Source organism: Nerophis lumbriciformis, linkage group LG11 (assembly GCF_033978685.3).
Source record: "Nerophis lumbriciformis linkage group LG11, RoL_Nlum_v2.1, whole genome shotgun sequence".
Taxonomy (NCBI): Eukaryota; Metazoa; Chordata; class Actinopteri; order Syngnathiformes; family Syngnathidae; genus Nerophis; species Nerophis lumbriciformis.
Genome location: NC_084558.2, coordinates 20447041 through 20465690, shown reverse-complemented (window position 1 = coordinate 20465690; position 18650 = coordinate 20447041). Strand labels below are relative to the sequence as shown.

General features: G+C 38.2%; 1 protein-coding gene across 1 annotated transcript; it reads left to right on the top strand.

Annotated features, from left to right (window-relative positions):
• Nucleotides 1-5390: 5390 nt before the first annotated feature.
• LOC133611025 (ectonucleotide pyrophosphatase/phosphodiesterase family member 7-like) lies at nt 5391-17402 on the top strand. The gene is made up of 6 exons (XM_061967871.1): nt 5391-5667; nt 11310-11455; nt 12991-13623; nt 14789-15035; nt 16965-17088; nt 17342-17402. The coding sequence occupies exons 1-6, from the start codon at nt 5391-5393 to the stop codon at nt 17400-17402; spliced, it is 1488 nt and encodes a 495-aa protein (XP_061823855.1).
• The last annotated feature ends 1248 nt before the right edge of the window (nt 17403-18650 follow it).

The window sequence follows — 18650 nt, the reverse complement described above, 5'->3', positions numbered from 1 at the left end:
TCATGCAGGACAACAGCTAGGTTAGATAATCACATATCTGCTTAGAGGTCTATGACCGAACAACTTAGATTGCTCAAAAAGGTTAATTAAGTGTTCTTATTCATATACGTTTCAAATTTTCTTGTAATCAGACTATATTTTCGGTATATTTGATGGAAATTTTACCTGACATGTTTCGACTGTCATGTGTATATATATATATATATATATATATATATATATATATATATATATATATATATATATATATATATATATATATATATATATATATATATATATATACACATCACATTGGTGAATCAGGCCAGTTGGGCTTCTGATTTGTGTCACTTTTTTTTTTCCTTGTTGACCACAAATTAATTTGCATATTATAATGTCAAGCTGTAATAGCTGCAAAAGGTGGACATATATATATATATATATATATATATATATATATATATATATATATATATATATATATATATATATATATATATATATATATATATATATATATATATATATATGTATATATATATATGGCAGCACGGTGGAAGAGGCGTTAGTGCGTCTGCCTCACAATAACGAAGGTCCTGAGTAGTCGTGAGTTCAATCCCAGCCTCGGGATCTTTCTGTGTGGAGTTTGCATGTTCTCCCCGTGACTGCGTAAGTTCCCTCCGGGTACTCCGGCTTCCTCCCACTTCCAAAGACATGCACCTGGGGATAGGTTGATTGGTAACACTAAATTGGCCCTAGTGTGTGAATGTGAGTGTGAATGTTGTCAGTCTATCTGTGTTGGCCCTGCGATGAGCTGGCGACTTGTCCAGGGTGTACCCCGCCTTCCGCCCGATTGTAGCTGAGATAGGCTCCAGCGCCGCCCGTGACCCCGAAGGGAATAAGCGGTAGAAAATGGATGGATGGATGGATGGATATATATATATATCTCATATTTAACTACAAGATCAAATTGACATTTTCCTCTCTTGGGTTCAATTTCCTCAAATCGATCAGCATCTTTTCCATTGAAAGTGAATATAAAAAATAACATTTAAGCCACTATGCTGGGTTTATGCAGCAATGGCCTCTTACCAGCAGAGAGCAGCAGCATTCAAAGCCAGCATAGTCGTTATTTTCAGAGTTTATTTCAACCCATACAAAGGGAACAAGCTTGTTTTGTCAGAATATGAACAAAATATTGGTATCTACAACTCACTTTTTGTAATAAACAACAAAAAAATGTTGTTCATCTGCATCTTGTATTTCAGTAGCCTATGCATTTCTTTCCAGTTCAGTTTTTTTTAATCAAGCAAAACCCTCAATCTCCTGTCTGTGAGTCTAACATGATTCTTTTTCAAGATCACATTGGTGAATCAGGCCAGTTGGGCTTCTGATTTGTGTCACTTTTTTTTTCTAGTTGACCACAAATTAATTTGCATATAACTATACACCTTTTCCTTACTTTCACAATTTTCTAAAATTATAGAAAAATTGTTTAACAACAGAATGGACTAATTTGTAAATAAAAGTGGAACACTGGCGAACAACCAAAAAGGACACAGAAATAACATCTCAACATTGATGGCATTAATTGATATAACGGAAGTGATTACCAATGCAATAGATGGTAAACAGTGTGCAGTTGCAGTGTGTATGGATCCAACAAATGAAATCGACATAAGTAATTATGTCTTAAATAACAAATTAGAACAGTATTGCATCAGGGGGTCGGTCTTGAACTGGGTAAGAAGCTACTTAACCAACAGGAAGCAATACATGAAGCTAGACGAACATACATCCACAGGGTAAAATGTATCTCGTGGTGTACCCCAGGGATCAATACTGGGACCATAATTGTTAAATCTTTGTACAAACGACATTTGTAAAGTTACAAATAACTTAAACTTAGAATTATTTGCAGAAAACACGATTGTGTTTTGTTCAGGAGAGAACACACAGAAGCTAATACAAATAACACAAAAAATTAACAAATTAAAAAGATGGTTTGACAAAAACAGACTATCTTAGAATCTCAGTAAAATGTTAATAATTATATTCGGTAACAGCACGAGAGAAAATCAAACACATACGAATAGACGAAGTAGACATTAAAAAAGTACAAGAAAACACAGCTTGGGTGTAATGATAGATGATCAAATGAACTGGAAATCTCATATAAAAATATACACCATAAAGTGAAAAGAAATACATATTTGGAATAAACTAACACCATAACCATGACACCATAACTTGTCAGGTAAGTCAACCACTAGACCAGGAATGGGCAAACTACAGCCAGTTCTTCATCATATGAAGTTTAGCTTCTCCATCCCTCACAACCCATCCATCCATCCATTTTGTACCGCGTGTCCCTTTCGGGGTCGCGGGGGGTGCTGGAGCCTATCCCAGCTGCATTCGGGCGGAAGGTGGGTTACACCCTGGACAAATCGCCAACTCTTTAAGCTTTTATTATACTGTAGTTATTTTGATAATTAACACCAATGCTAATACAGCAACAGGATTTGCAAAGTTAGTTTGATACTCCCATATGTCTTAAACCATTAGGGCAGGACTATTCAACAACATCATAAAGAGGGCCGCAGTTTCAAGATCCCAAGGACTCTGGGGACCGACATCGAAATGTGGATGTTTCGTCAGAAAGTCCCTCTGCGGGTCATATTTCTTTGAGACTGCGTTTACTTAATTGCAAAGTAAACACATCGGCTTTCACTCTACACTGTCAATAAATTCATTATTCTGCCCTCGCTATTCGTTTCCAGCATGTACAGCTAGTTAACAGTATGAAGAAAAAGAAGCTCCAGTTTTTGTTGAGTACTTATGTTTTCTTCTTTTGAATTATTTTCCTTCCTTACTTAGTTTGTAAGACTGAAAACATAAACATAAAATAAACATAACAAAAGTATAATGTCCATTGTGTATTTTACACAAATAAAATAGAAGGTTTGGTGTTGAATATTCACACAATAAACTACTAATGTTTACACATATAGAAATTACACAACATTCACCCACTAAACATTGTATGTGACTTATCACTATTAGCGTTGTCGCCCTCTATTGGTTAAAGTTTAGCACTAAGATGTATCAATCAAGGTATGATCATTACTCTCAGTAAAAATTAGCACGACCACAAATACAAAATACATCACAAAGTCAGTAATTAATAATCTTACCGTATTTTCCGCACTATAAGGCACACCGGATTATAAGGCGCACCTTCAATGAATGGCATATTTTAAAACTTTGTTCATATATAAGGCGCACCGCACAATTTTTTATTTTTATTTTATTTTTTTAGCCTTTATTTAACCAGGTAAAATCCCATTGAGATCAAAGATCTATTTTCCAATTTAAAAAAATAGTTTACATTAGAAACAGTAAACACCACATAAAACATCAAATTTACAACATTAAAACTTGCTCACAGAACACATGTGCATACAGACAAGGTAGACTGCAATGCGGTGCTTACTATAAGGCGCACCGCATTATAAGGCGCATAGAATAGACGCTACAGTAGAGGCTGGGGTTACGTTATGCATCCATTAGATGGAGCTGCGCTAAAGGGAATGTCAACAAAACAGTCAGATAGGTCAGTCAAACTTTATTAATAGATTACAAACCAGCGTTCCGACAACTCTGTTCACTCCCAAAATGAATAAACAGCTGTTTTATTATTTTCCCCGAGGTAAAGTCAGTGACGTGGTGTTTTGTTTATCTTTTAACAACAGCAAGGTACAACAGTAGTGCAACATTTATATCACATAGTGGAGGGGAACTTTTCCCTGATTCAATAAACACGTAAAAAACAGTCTGATACTGTTACGGTAAATCAAACGTTAGTGCAATCACAATATAGTAACACTCGAAATAGTGCAGAGCAATAACAATATATCAATTACTCAACGTTGCTCAAACGTTAATGTCACACAACACAACACACAAAATAAACATGTAAAGCTCACTTTATGAAGTTATTCCTCATCTACGAATCCCTCGAATTGTTCTTCTTCAGTGTCCAAATTAAACAAATACGGCATTCAATATGCCCGACTCTGTCTCGTCGAAGTCGTCATTAATGGAGTCAGTGTCGCTGCTGTTGTCTAGCAGTTCTGTGACAATGTTAAATTTTCTCACTGCTGCTCTATTCCCGTGTTCTACTGCATGACTGATCGTCTTAAGTTTCAACTCTGCGTCGTAAGCGTGTCTCTTAATAGGAGTCATTTTTGGGTCTTTACATAAACAAACAAATGGAAATGAAACGGCCCGCCTCGCGCAGTCATATATCCCAGCATGCACCGCGCGCTTCTTCTTCTTCTACGGGGGCGGCTGCTTACCGGGGGGAAATGAAGACGGGGGAAAATTGAGTCGGCGGCTGCTTACCGTAGTTGCGATTGATTGATTGATTGAAACTTTTATCTGTTGGAGGCTCAATATTGGTCCATATATAAGGCGCACCGGATTATAAGGCGCACTGTCAGCTTTTGACAAAATTGGAGGTTTTTAGGTGCACCTTATAGTGCGGAAAATACGGCACAAATGTTTGACCAAGTTTGGTGATGGACCCACAAAGTCAAGGGTAGAACATGCAAACTCCACACAGAAAGTTTGTCTGAATTAGCGCTTATAATAACAATATCACTAATACTTGGTTAATATTCAAGTAACGAAATGTAAATGGAGTATCGTTGTTGTTTATTGGGTTTTATGGGCGTAATAGGAACCTTCCATTGGCTCCATTGTAAGCAGACTTTTTTATTAGTTAGAATGCATTAAAAAAAATCCATCTGTCGTCATGTCTCTCATAATGATTGTGAACTATAGGCAAAAAAAAAAAAAAAAAAAAAAAAAAAGTGCAGCTCCCCTTAATTGCTGGCGACCAAGACACTCCTTGACTGGCTGAGGGATACACAAACCACCTCGCCTGACTCCTGACCAAGAGTCCTTTTTTTGAGGTGGTACTTGGTGGAAAAAAGTTGGAGAACCACTGGGTTAGACATTTGATGTTTGAGCGCGACTCTTGATGATCTTGATTTTGATCATTCTATTGATAACCCTTGATGCATTGCCTCACTCCTCTACCATATACTAAATGACTGTATCCTTTCAAAATACAGGGTTGTATAGAAATAAATCCCTTTATGAGCTGATAAGATAAGATGGTACATCTACGGGTGGAAGGGCAGTTTAGATATGATGATAGTCTGCCTCTTCTTTTGTAATATCGGTTTGAGATTGAATTTTGTGCAGTATAATCAGTCCTATATATAGATATATAGCCCATTTCTACACTAAAAACAGTGATGGATCAGTGATAAGCCACTCTTAAGACTCAACCTGCACTCACATATTTTGTCAGAACAAAGTGTCGATTGAAATTTTCAGACATGCGTTTTCTCTGCATATTTGCCTTTGGAGTGATAGCCAGTGCTCCTTGTGCTGCAGCCCCTTCAGGAGATTATGTTTCTGGGCTGCATTCTGTTTTCAGTGGGTCTACCAGGAACAAACTGCTACTCATCTCTTTCGATGGGTTCCGCTGGGATTATGACCAAGATGTGGACACCCCCAATCTGGATAAAATTGCCAAGGATGGAGTGAAGGCCAAGTATGTCACCCCGCCATTCCTCACTATCACCAGCCCCACGCACTTCACCCTGCTCACAGGTAATAAACAAACAATATTAGTTGTAGTATATATTTTCCTGTAAATGCCATCTGTAACATTTTAACACATACAATGACTCTTCTTTACAATTTGCCTATAAGGTAAAAATAAGAAGCAAATAATTTACAATAAATAGACATATAATGAAATACGGGAGTAAATACAGACAGAAAAATTGTATAATGTAGAAATACATGATTTATCATAAATTCAATTTTAGAAAATGATAACAAAATAATTTGATGGGAAAACATTTTTAGATCATATTCTGTAGCTTCCATTAATCGTTTAGGTGTAACTAATAAAACTGTATCAAATCCAGACCGCATGGAGTGCCCGGAACTTTAAATACACAGACAATCGAGCGCACATGAGAGGGATGGTATGTGCGTGCCATGATCTGTGTGGCGGTGAACAGCAGATTTTTTGTTTTAATGCACACATGTTAAAAGTGCAATTTAAATGATGAGGTGCATTCATTTGAAACAAATAATGAAAATTATGTCAAGTAAAAAAAAAAATGTGTTTCCACTATTTGCTCTGGAATACTCATTGAGCTTAAAAAGCGTGTTTTACCCGAGTACTCGATTAATGGAACAAAGTAATGATAGATTTCGAATACTAAAATAAATGATAGCTGCAGCCCTAATAATAATACAATTAATAATAATGCCTGAATGAATGCAAGAATAAATACTGTAATAACAGACATTCTTTGAGTGCTGTACATAGTAAGCCATAGTGTCAGACGACATGTTAATATGCTGAAGGTTTTGTTGGATGTGGGCGTACAGGTGTCTTAAAAGTATTTTTTTACCGAAAGTCCGTCTTCCTCCATCTCCTTTCCCGAAAGTCCGTCTTCCTCCATCTCCATATTCAGTATTGTTGTGTGTGTTTGTATTTGATTTAATTTCTATGTTACTTTATTGTCTATTATGACACTTGGAAATTTGTTTGCATACTTCTCGATGTTTTCTATCAATCCAGACTACTAATTTGTTGATTTACACTGTGATTGCTTTCATTAGCTTCTGCATGTTCTCAATCTCCTCCTAAAGAAGTGCTTTTTTTCTAAGTTTGACTTTTAAAATGTGCATTCAAATTAATTAGGTTGGTTATAAAGATTGGGAAACACAATAGGGCCATAGCTTGAATCCTTCATTAAATCCAATTTGAATATGACAATGATACCATTAAAACTGAGTATTTTATAAAGGTTTTTCATAAGTTAAGATCAGGTATTCCAAATGTGTGATATTAGAAGACCCTTGTCACACTTTGTCAAAGTCTTAAAACAAAGACATTATTGTTTATAAAATAACGACAGAAAAAAAATCAAAAAAGTACAACTTTGATGCTCGTTAACGCCTAGTCCACATTTTCTCTTGCAGGAATTACTTGTTTTCATGACAAAACCCCATCCATCAACCAGCATTTCTACATTTTCATAATTGCATTGTCTACTCAATGCATCTGTCATTATTAAATACATCATGGATGTAATAATTGGCTTGGGTTACATTTGTCAGAAAAATGTCTGGTACAGTTTTGAGCACAAACGTTGATTGGCGATTGTTCAACAGAAGACGAGGAAAATTTTATTTTATTGGGAAATACCAACCGATGGTGCTGAAGCGTCTTCATGACAACATGGCACATGTGGGCAGAGACAGATTTTATGAAAAGAGATGTGGAAGAGTATCTGAAAAAGAGATACAGCTACATAAAACAGAACACCTTGGGCTGCCTGCAGTCCAACATGCCTTTAGAAATGGTTTGCATGGACTACCTTCATCTGGAGAAAAGCAAAGGAGCGTGTATCCTTGTAGTGCTCAACCATTTCACATACACTATATTGCCAAAAGTATTTGGCTACCCATCCAAATGATCAGAATCAGGTGTCCTAATCACTTAGCCCGGCCACAGGTGTATAAAATCAAGCACTTAGGCATGGAGACTGTTTCTACAAACATTTGTGAAAGAATGGGCCACTCTCAGGAGCTCAGTGATTTCCAGCGTGGAACTGTCATAGGATGCCACCTGTGCAACAAATCTGGTCGTGAAAATTCCTCGCTCCTAAATATTCCAAAGTCAACTGTCGACTTTATTATAAGAAAATGGAAGAGTTTGGGAACTACAGCAACTCAGCCACAAAGTGGTAGGCCACGTAAACTGACAGAGAGGGGTCAGCGGATGCTGAAGCACATTGTGCAGTTGCTACAGAGCTCCAAACTTCATGTGACCTTCCAATTAGCCCACCGTACAGTACGCAGAGAGCTTAATGGAATGGGTTTCCATGGCCGAGCAGCTGCATCTAAGCCATACATCACCAAGTCCAATGCAAAGCGTCGGATGCAGTGGTGTAAAGCACGTCGCTACTGGACTCCAGAGCAGTGGAGTCGCGTTCTCTGGAGTGATGAATCACGCTTTTTCATCTGGCAATCTGATGGACGAGTCTTGGTTTGGAGGTTGCCAGGAAAACAGTACATTTCGGACTGCATTGTGCCGAGTGTGAAATTTGGTGGAGGAGGAATTATGGTGTGGGGTTGTTTTTCAGGAGTTGGGCTTGGCCCCTTAGTTCCAGTGAAAGGAACGTTGAATGCTCCAGGATACTAATACATTTTGGACAATTCCATGCTCCCAACCTTGTGGGAACAGTTTGGAGCAGGCCCCTTCCTCTTCCAACATGAATGTGCCATATGTCTGTTAGATGACCTGGACAAGGAGCTGAACAATTACATTATGCGCTTCAGCAAGGTCCATAAATACATGGATGACATAGTCTGGTGTGGATGAACTTGACTGGCCTGCACAGAGTCCTGACCTAAACCCGATAGAACAGTGGTCCCCAACCACTGGTCCGTGGATCGATTGGTACCGGGCCGCACAAGACATTTTTTTTTTATTAAATCAACATAAAAAACAAAAGATACACTTACAATTAGTGCACCAACCCCAAAAACCTCCCTCCCCCATTTACACTCATTCACACTCATTCACACAAAAGGGTTGTTTCTTTATGTTATTAATATTTCTGGTTCCTACATTATATATCAATATAGATCAATACAGTCTGCAGGGATACAGTCCGTAAGCACACATGATATTGTATTTTTTTATGACAAAAAAATATATAATGATAGTAATACCAGACCCCCACCCCCACCCCCCACACACACCCCTCCTCCCCCTCGCCGCCGGTCCGTGGGACAAATTTTCCAGCGTTGACCGGTCCGCAGTTACAAAAAGGTTGGGGACCACTGCGATAGAACACCTTTGGGATGAATTAGAACAGAGACTGAGAGCCAGGCCTTCTCGACCAACATCAGTTTGTGACCTCACCAATGCGCTTTTGGAAGAATGGTCAAAAATTCCTATGAACACACTCCGCAACCTCGTGGACAGCCTTCCCAGAAGAGTTGAAGCTGTAATAGTTGCAAAAGGTGGACCGACATCATATTGAAACCTATGGGTTAGGAATGGGATGGCACTTCAAGTTCATATGTGAGTCAAGGCAGGTGGCCAAATACTTTTGGCAATATAGTGTATTTGCTCAGGTCTACCTTACAAAAAACAAATCCGTACGAACTGCTGTCGAGCGGATTTATAACGACTTTGTACCACGGTTTGGATTTTTAAGCACGCTCCACCATGAACAAGGAAGAGCATTCGAGAATGAACTGTTTTGGACACTTGGACAGATGTCAGAAGTTGGGCATTTTAGACCGTAGTAACCTTATCATCCGCAAATTAATCCAGCAGAGAGATACAACAGGACATTACTGCAGATGCTGCACACGTTGACGGACAAAGAGGAGTCGTGGAAAGAACATTTCCCTGAATTGGTACTTGCGTATAATTGCATCTACCACAAATCAACTGGCTGTTGGCCCCACTACCATCTTTATAGTCAATATACCCACCTTCCTGTTGATCTTCTGTTTGGCTTAACACAGGAGACAGACACTAACACACAAAGGCTATGCAGAGAAGTGGCCAAGAAGAATAACACAAGCATATCACATCGCTTGCCATAACAGCCAGTCTTCAAGTAGTATTCAAAATTCTACTATGACCAGAAAACTAGAGGTTAGGACTTAAGGCTGGAGATGGAGTGTTGGTGAGAAAGCTGGGTGAGCGTGGTGGACCCAGTAGGCTATGTTCTCACAGGGAGAAGAGTATACAGTATATCTGGTGAAAAAATAAGTCTCAGACAACTCTGCGTATGTCATTCAAACTAAAAGTGATGAGAAAAGGAAAACAAGAAGGCTGCAAAGAAACCTGCTGTTATTGGTTAACAATTTACCAATAGATTTCCCACAGCTGGACACCAAGCAACAGTTAAAGCCGAAGAAGCGAGCAAACTCTTGTGAGAAGGACTGACGACAGAAATCAAGCCGTGAATGCTGAGACTTCTGATTCAGACGAGGAGTTGAAGATACCAGTCGCTGATTCTGATCATTTGGATACCTGAGGAGAGGATGCAGCAGTTCCAGCAACAATGTCTGCTTGCGTTCCAAAGAGACTGGTCAGAAGTCAACCTGAACCAGATCAAAGAACACATTTCCATGACAACAGTGAAAACTCACACAGATCAGCTGAAGGACACCGGTCCGTGACACATTTGCTATCAGGCCGCGCAGAAATATGAATTAATTTATAAACTACCACATTTTCTCCGACTTAACTTTCGCCTGTCCCACTAAACACACCAATTAGCTTGTTAATAGATGTATATTACAACTTCTTTGTTATAGTACATGGGACAATGCACAATAATGGACATATAAAATGTTAATGTGCCAGATTGTAGCCAAAGGCTAATTTCCATCTGCAGTGCCCTGCAGGGTCATTGTATATAGCAGGTGTTCCTAACCTTTAACTCTCCACTGCACAGGAGCCTGGGGACCTCTCCAATATTAACACTGAATTAGTAATCTTACTCTTGATTTTGATCATATTCAATAATTATATGTAACCTACTTACAGTTTACTATCTTTTCAAATGATATAAAAGCATTTGGTAATCACAAAGATTATATTATTAATTTAACAAATAAACCTTAGGCTTAGGTCAGGCTGATTTGAAAAAGAAGTACTAATCAAATAAACAATACATTTACATACCATATGTATTATGTTGTGCTAAAATAAATACACTAAATTAATAATAAATATGTTTCTTAACTAAACTGTCAACAAAATTAAAGTGCAAATGAAAATACAGCTTCACCACTTTAGTCATAATTTTTGCGCTTAAGAAATGTCTTAATGACATTAGCGCCAGACATTACTGCCACAAGTAGTGGAAAAGTGTATTACAGCTGAAAAAGGCATATATTAAATTCTAGGGCTCTATGGTTAAGAAACACTGGTATATAGTATATGCCATTACCGTGCCGGGCCCCATCTCTTCGCAAAGAAACACGCCAAGGGCTCCCACTACTTCAGTATTAAAAGGAGTTGATTTTTCATGCTAATTTTTTGGCAGTTTTTATCTGCTGTTGAATATCCCTGTCTTTGTTTAACTTCTTTAGTTAAACGTGTATGTGTGACCCTAAGAAAAGACAATTCCTAGCATTTGTTTTGTAAGGACAGCCTGAATCCCCATATTTTTCTCATGCTGCATCTTTCCAATCAGGGCGTTATGTGGAGAATCATGGAGTGATTCACAACATGTGGTTCAACACGTCCACCCAGGAGAAGAAGCAGTACTACATGACCCAGTTTGTTGATTCCTACTGGGACAATGGCAGCTTGCCCATCTGGATAACAGCACAGAGACAGGTGCGCATGGCAATATACCTTGTGTTGTAATCTACTCTTCCACAATTACAGGTTATTCAATATAAGTTGGCATTGATAATGCGTCGTAAAGAACAACAGAAAAAAAATCACAAATTTAGCACAAAATTATGATGATGCTCGCTAGAATGCAGTGCCACGCTGTGAGCTCATTAGCTTATAAGGAGTGGGACAGGGCAATTGAATCCAGGGTAAAATTATCTATAAACCCTAAGTGAAAAATCTACTTGTTAAGATAAGAATGTGACTGCTAATCATATTTGGATGATTACAATCCGAACAATGTTAGTTCCGAACAAGTTGTAGTTCTAGAGCAGTGGTTCTTAACCTTGTAGGAGGTACCGAACCCCACCAGTTTCATATGCTTATTCACTGAACCCTTCTTTAGTGAAAAATAAAATGTTTTTTTCTTAATTTAATCTTAATTTATAAATATTAATCATGAAATTATGTTATTATATTAAAGAAATACTAATAAAGATATACTTCACAAACAGAAAGTTACAGGAATGTACACATGATCCCATGTTTACATCTCATTGTGCAACATGTGAATGTTTTAGTGGGAACTAAATGTGATATCTGAAAGGGGTACAAATTATTTCCAAAGCAGGACCCTCCACCCAGACATACAATACTAGTACACAGCTCCTGGAAAACAATATATATTTTGTTATTGTCATTGTAAGTGGGCCAAAACACTTTTATTAGAAAATAATCTCATGGAAATGACTGCTGTCATTTGATTATAAAAATAAAACATTGAACTTGTTATCTAATCAGGTTTGGGACAGGTGTGCTGCTGGTGTGGCCACAGTGCATGTGCACGTCTGACGTCGCTCACATGTGCTCCACTGAATTCTCGAGGAGTTTTTGCGTTTGCTCACGCATATGGAAAATTAAGGGAACATTGTTTGGGGGTATCCATAATACGCCGATAGGGAAAAGTTGTTATTTACACAATGAGTCGGTTGTGTCAGGACCTCCGCGGCGCAGGCTCCGCCGAACCCCTGAGGCCGACTGACCGAACCCCTAGGGTTCGATCGAACCCAGGTTAAGAACCACTGTTCTAGAGTATTTATTAGTAGCCAGCGAGAAGTTATATTTTTGACATGACGGATTGTAAACAGAGGTCACAGCACCGGAAGTATATTACCCGAGGGGGCGTGGCCACAGGTTAGAGTTGCCAAATGGGAAACGTTTTCTGAGTTCTTTGCATGCATGTTATAGAATTGTACAATATTTTCAATGATAATATTGTTAGTAAATGATTTACCAAAAAATATGGGACATGTAAGTGTCAAAAAGTCAGCCAATGGAGGTTGGTACGTGACAATAAAGCTAAAAGGCAAAATATAGTGTAGAAATCCACCCAATTGCAGAAAATGTAGTCTTGGTTTTCAACATTTACTTTCGGGGCTTGTGTGGCAGCACTTCTTGCCGATAGAAATTGTCCCCTTTTTTTCTCAAAGGTTGCTCACATGCTGAATCCTACATTTTGTTTTATCCTCTTGTAGGGTCTAAAAGCAGGCTCTCTACATTTTCCTGGCACAGCTGCTACCTACAAAGGAGAGATAGTGAAAGTGAGGAAGGTGGAACCTCGTTTCTATGACTATTCAAACGAGACAGAATGGAGGCGTAACATCGACAAGGTTATCGGAGAGTGGTTCCACCAACAGGACCTGGACTTTGTCTCCTTGTATTTTGGGGAACCAGATATGGTTGGCCACAAATATGGACCTGATTCCCCAGAACGCCGGGAGATGGTCCAGCAAGTGGATCGTACTGTGGGGTACATCCGAGATGAGATCTATTACCATGGTCTGGCTGACCGACTCAACATCATCATCACTGCTGACCACGGGATGACTAATGTCTTTCGGGGAGGACAAGTTCAGGAGATCATCTTGTCTCAGATCCCAGGTTTTAGCTTCAGGGATATCAAATTTCATCTTGTGGATTATGGCCCTGCTGGAATGCTGCTTCCGAAAGAAGGGATGCTGGAGAAAGTCTATCAAGCTCTGAAGGGAGGACACCCTCGCCTTCACGTGTACAAAAAGGAGGACATGCCAGAGAGACTACACTACAGTAATCACCCACGACTTCTTCCCATCATCCTCTTTGCTGATCCTGGATATGTCATCAATGGGGTGAGAAAATGTATTTATTTTGAAAATAGTTTTATACTTTTTGAAATCAAACTTGATTTCAATTTGATGCATGTTTTGTACAAAAGAAAATTCATGAGAATGTTTTTCATCATTAAAACATATGCAAACCTTCCTAACATAACTCTGACTGGGGATCAAACCCAGTAGGACTGCTTACAAGACCAGCACTAACACTGCCCGCCAGTGGTAAGATAATATGAGAAAAATGTGCCATTACTGTATATTATTATCCGTGATGGAGCAGAAACAGACTGGGAATATGTTAAAATTTCATACGAAGCACCTTAGTGTGTATTAATTTACATTTTATATGCACAAAAAACAGGGCCACTCACGCATCGCAGGGCCCTTTGCACAGTGCGTGATCTGCTCTGAATGAGAAAGTTGTTGGCTTAGTTAAAGTTAAAGTACCACTGATAGTCACACACACTAGGTGCTCTGCGTTTGACCCATCCCCTTATTCCACTCCATGGGAGGTGAGGGGAGCAGTGAGCAGCAGCGGTGGCCGCGATCGGGAATCAATTTGGTGATTTAACGCCCAATTCCAACCCTTGATGCTAAGTGTCAAGCAGGGAGGTAAATGGTCCCATTTTTATAGTCTTTGGTATTACTCGGCCAGGGTTTGAACTCACGACCTACCGATCTCAAAGCGGACACACTAACCATTAGTGATTCCTGTTCATAGTTATGCACTTTTATAACAATATGCCATAACATCATTGATTTATTGAAAAAGAAAGTCATGGACCCCTAAAAAGCCCTGGTATAATGAATATATAAATACATAAAATATTGTTGAATAATAAGGAATTATACATACAGGTGTAAAAATTGCCACACATGAAAGTATATTGTATAAATACATGCAGACTTTATGATTAGTTAAATTGTCCGACATTGAATTAATGAATTCAGGATAAATGATATCAGACACAATCTTCTCAGCATTTGACCTGATTTTCAATATACAATATGTGACACAATCAATGAATAGTCCAGCTGCACTTTGTTGGTGATATACACACAATCTTAAAACTGTTGGACCATTACAAGTATTTGCACGGGATTATGTTTCAAAATCATCTTGGTGAGTATTGCCCTCTACTGATCATTGTTGTTTTCTCTGCTTTTTCCCCAAATCTAGTTGTTTCCTGTCCAGTTTCACAAAGGAGAGCACGGCTTTGACAATGAAGGGTTAGACATGAAGCCCTTCTTCAGGGCAGTTGGGCCTGACTTCAAGAAAAATGTGGTCGTTGAACCCTTTGAGACGGTCAATGTTTACACACTGATGTGCTATCTACTTGGCATAGAGCCAGAGGTCAATGATGGGCACCTAGACAACACTAAACATCTGCTGATGCCAAAGAAAAACACAGGAGGAGACAATGACGGTAATAAATCTGACATGGCAGAATGCAATAGGTCGGTTATACTGTAATGTTACTGTTATACTGTATACCTGCATTAGGCAAGGCACATTTATTCATATAGAGCACAATTCGTACACAAGGCAATTCAAAGTACTTTACAGAAAATTACAAGAAGGCAATATTTTGAAAAAATCGTAAAAGTAATCATAATTCAAATCAAAAACCTACAATAAAATCATCATAAAAACTATTATAATTCAGATTAATATCAAAGAGTGTAGATAAAATATTTTCAGTTGTCATATGTATAATTAGATAAAAGTGTTTTAGGCTGGTTTTGAAAATTGCCAATTTTGAGGCCTGTCTTACATCTTCTGGAAGACTATTCCAGATTTTAGGGGGGGAAAACTGAAACACAGTTTCACCATTTTTGGTCCTGACTCTGGGCACCAGCAGAGGTTCTCAGAGCTCAAGATGGTTCATATGGTTCTAACATGTTTAGAGATGTACTTTGGCACAATACAATAAAAATACCTGTACACAAGCAGAGCTGTTTTAAAGTCTATTCTTTGAGCAACAGGAAGCCAGTGCAGTGACCTAAGCACTGAATTAATATGGTCATATTTCCTGGTTCTAGTCAGGACTCGAGCAGCAGCATCTTGGATGTACTACAACTGCCTTACAGCTCTTTTAGAGAGCCCAGCGAGAAGGCCCTTACAGTGGTCTAACCTGCTGGAGACAAAGTCTTTCTAAGTCTGATTTAGACATTAAAATCTTGACTGTTGAGGATCTTGCCAAAGTACACTTTCACAAAGTTTTGGCACGTGATCATGTTTATGTTGTCGTTTGTCCATCAAGGAACTACACAGAAAGATCTCCATAACCAAAAGTTACCAAAAGGCCGGTTTTCTTTTTATAAATGTTTTTGAATGATAATACACAATTAGTGAATGGAGAAAGAGAGTGTCTGATGGTCTCAAAAGTGTTCTTGCTCTTTACGACTGTTTCTTCAAAATATGACTGTTAAACATTTTTAAAATAGCAAAAACACAAGGCCAGCATGTGCCAATATTCTTGTCATGCAGGATTAGCATTTAAAAAGCTGATTTTCCCACTAACTTAAATAGATTGTCAAAACCTTCAGGGGCATACCACTTTAGAGATTGGTCTGTAATAGCGCTGTAATAGCAAATAACGTGGCCTTAAAAAGCTGCACATTTTGGATTAGATTTGAAGCTGCTGAAGTCAAGTAGATGCCAAACATCTCTTGAAAAACAAAACCAAAAATATGAGTCCTGTATTGTGCCGGGAAAAAAATTGTTTGTAAAACGTCAAATGACGAATGACAAGGTTTTGATGCCTCTGTCACTATTCAGAATAGAATGGCAAATTTCCCCAGACATGATCATTGTCCTGTGTGGTGCGCAATGTTAATGCTGGTCTTGTTAACAGTTCTACTGGGATTGAATCCTCAAAATAAAACTCTGTTTAGGGCCTTAGTTTAGCTGCTGGCAATGCAATGAAATGGAACATTTTGAGGCAGAGGGTGTGGTTTTCATCACTTGCCAGGGTTGTTGTGTCAGACCGGGTAACCAGTTGTTAATATTCTTATTTTTCACACAAAATTGTTTATTGATGAACCACAACATTTTCCATATATTCATATAACTCCAAAACATGTGTCTAATGAAATTCAGGTTTGAGTCAAATAGTATGAACATTTTTTCACACAAATTTGAAAAAAGTAGGGATAAAGATAATGGGGTCAGCTTGCTCTGACGGGTGTCCCTTATTTACTTTTCAGAGATTTGGCAACCATAATGATGTGAACATATTTATTGGGCAGCTCAACCTTTTTATCTGTATGAGATAAAAGCTTAATTTCTGTGTGTCTGGCCAATTCACATCATTTATTGTCTCCTTGAATGTGTTTCTTCTGCCTTTTTGCAGGTCAGAAACAGGATACTTTGTCACCGCTTGTGATTGGTTTATCAACAGTGACTGGGTTTCTGGCACTGGTGTTTATAGCAGTGACTTCCCATACTTTCTGGAAAAGGAGGCCAGCAGAAGAGAGGTAAGAAGAGGGAAGCAAATTCAAAATCCATCTCTTATTAGTTGGATTTTATAGATTCATGTTCATAATTAAATTTGATTACATTACGGTTTTAGTGCATTCATTAGATATATTAACTTGGCACCAAAAAAAAATGCTAATACCATTTGTTAATATTCCAAATATTTTGTGTTTACACCCAAACAGACAAATATTTTATTTGAGAACTGCATTCAAATTCTCACTTTCTGTGGCTTGTTTTCTTTTATTTCAGTTTTGAACAGAAGTACAGTGCTGATGAGAACACCACACACGACAAGCAAACCAGTTTTTGAGAGCTCACAAAAATATTATCCTTGAATGCAAATTGGCACTTTCCGTTCCTTTACATTGCACCAATTATATGATATACATGAGGTATTATCAATCATTCTTACCATAGAGTCAATGATTTGGTTGGTTTGTTCGTATAGGGAATGTTAAATTAAATGCCTCAATTGGGATTAGATTTTTTTTTTTAAGTATTAAAACATTGTGGGCAGTTTAATCATCTCAAGACAATTGTGTTTATTGACCATGATCATATGTGACATATGATCAATACGTCCTGCATTGTTCTGCTTTAGTGTAACTTCAACGCGTTCCTTTTATAACCACTTGGCAACGTCTTACCTAGATGAACCTTATCAAGCTTGAAATAAATCCTACATTTGAATCGCAAAGTCCAGTCTTTATTAAACCCATGTGAGAAAAGGTTGTTGTTTTTTTACTGGTCACAAGCTGTTTATGACAGCAAAATTTAAAATATGCACTCACTGACATTTCTCTATTACCTGCACACTTGTACAATAATTCCGCATGTGTGTGGATTGCATTTGTTAGTGACTAACTCTGGAATTACACTGCAAGTCTGAGAGTCTAATTCCTGTACATTATTCACCTACAGTATGAAAGGGGTGTCCAAAGTGGGTTCCTTTAAAAAAAAAAAAAAAAAAAAAAAGTACGAAATTAAAATAACTGCAAAAGTGTAAAAAAAAAAAAAAAAAAGAGCAAACAATTATATATAAATATATCTGTGCTGGCCCTGCGATGAGATGGCGACTTGTCCGGGGTGTACCCCGCCTTCCGCCCGAGTGCAGCTGAGATAGGCTCCAGCAGCCCCCGCGACACCGAAACGGACAAGCGGTAGAAAATGGATGGATGGATGGATACCACATTAGAGTAAGTACACACTATTAATCAATAATAAAGCAACAGTAAATTCAGAATTAATGATTTGGAAAGCATATTTCTGACATGAATACTAATTACTATGCCGTTTACAAACACAGTTATAGATACAACCATAAGAACATGCCTGAATACTGCATGTAGAATGTAAATGTATATATGTCTCGAGAGAATTTTAAAAGCAAAATGTCATGACGGGTTGTGAAGGTCATGTCGTGTGTTGTTTTTGTTGTTATTCTTCCTAATGTTAGTGATTTGTTCTTGTCTAGCGCTGCTGTTTTGGTTTCCTCTTCCTGTGTGTGTCATCTTGCTGTGACGTGGCCACTTATTGAGCGCTGTTCTTAACACCTGCC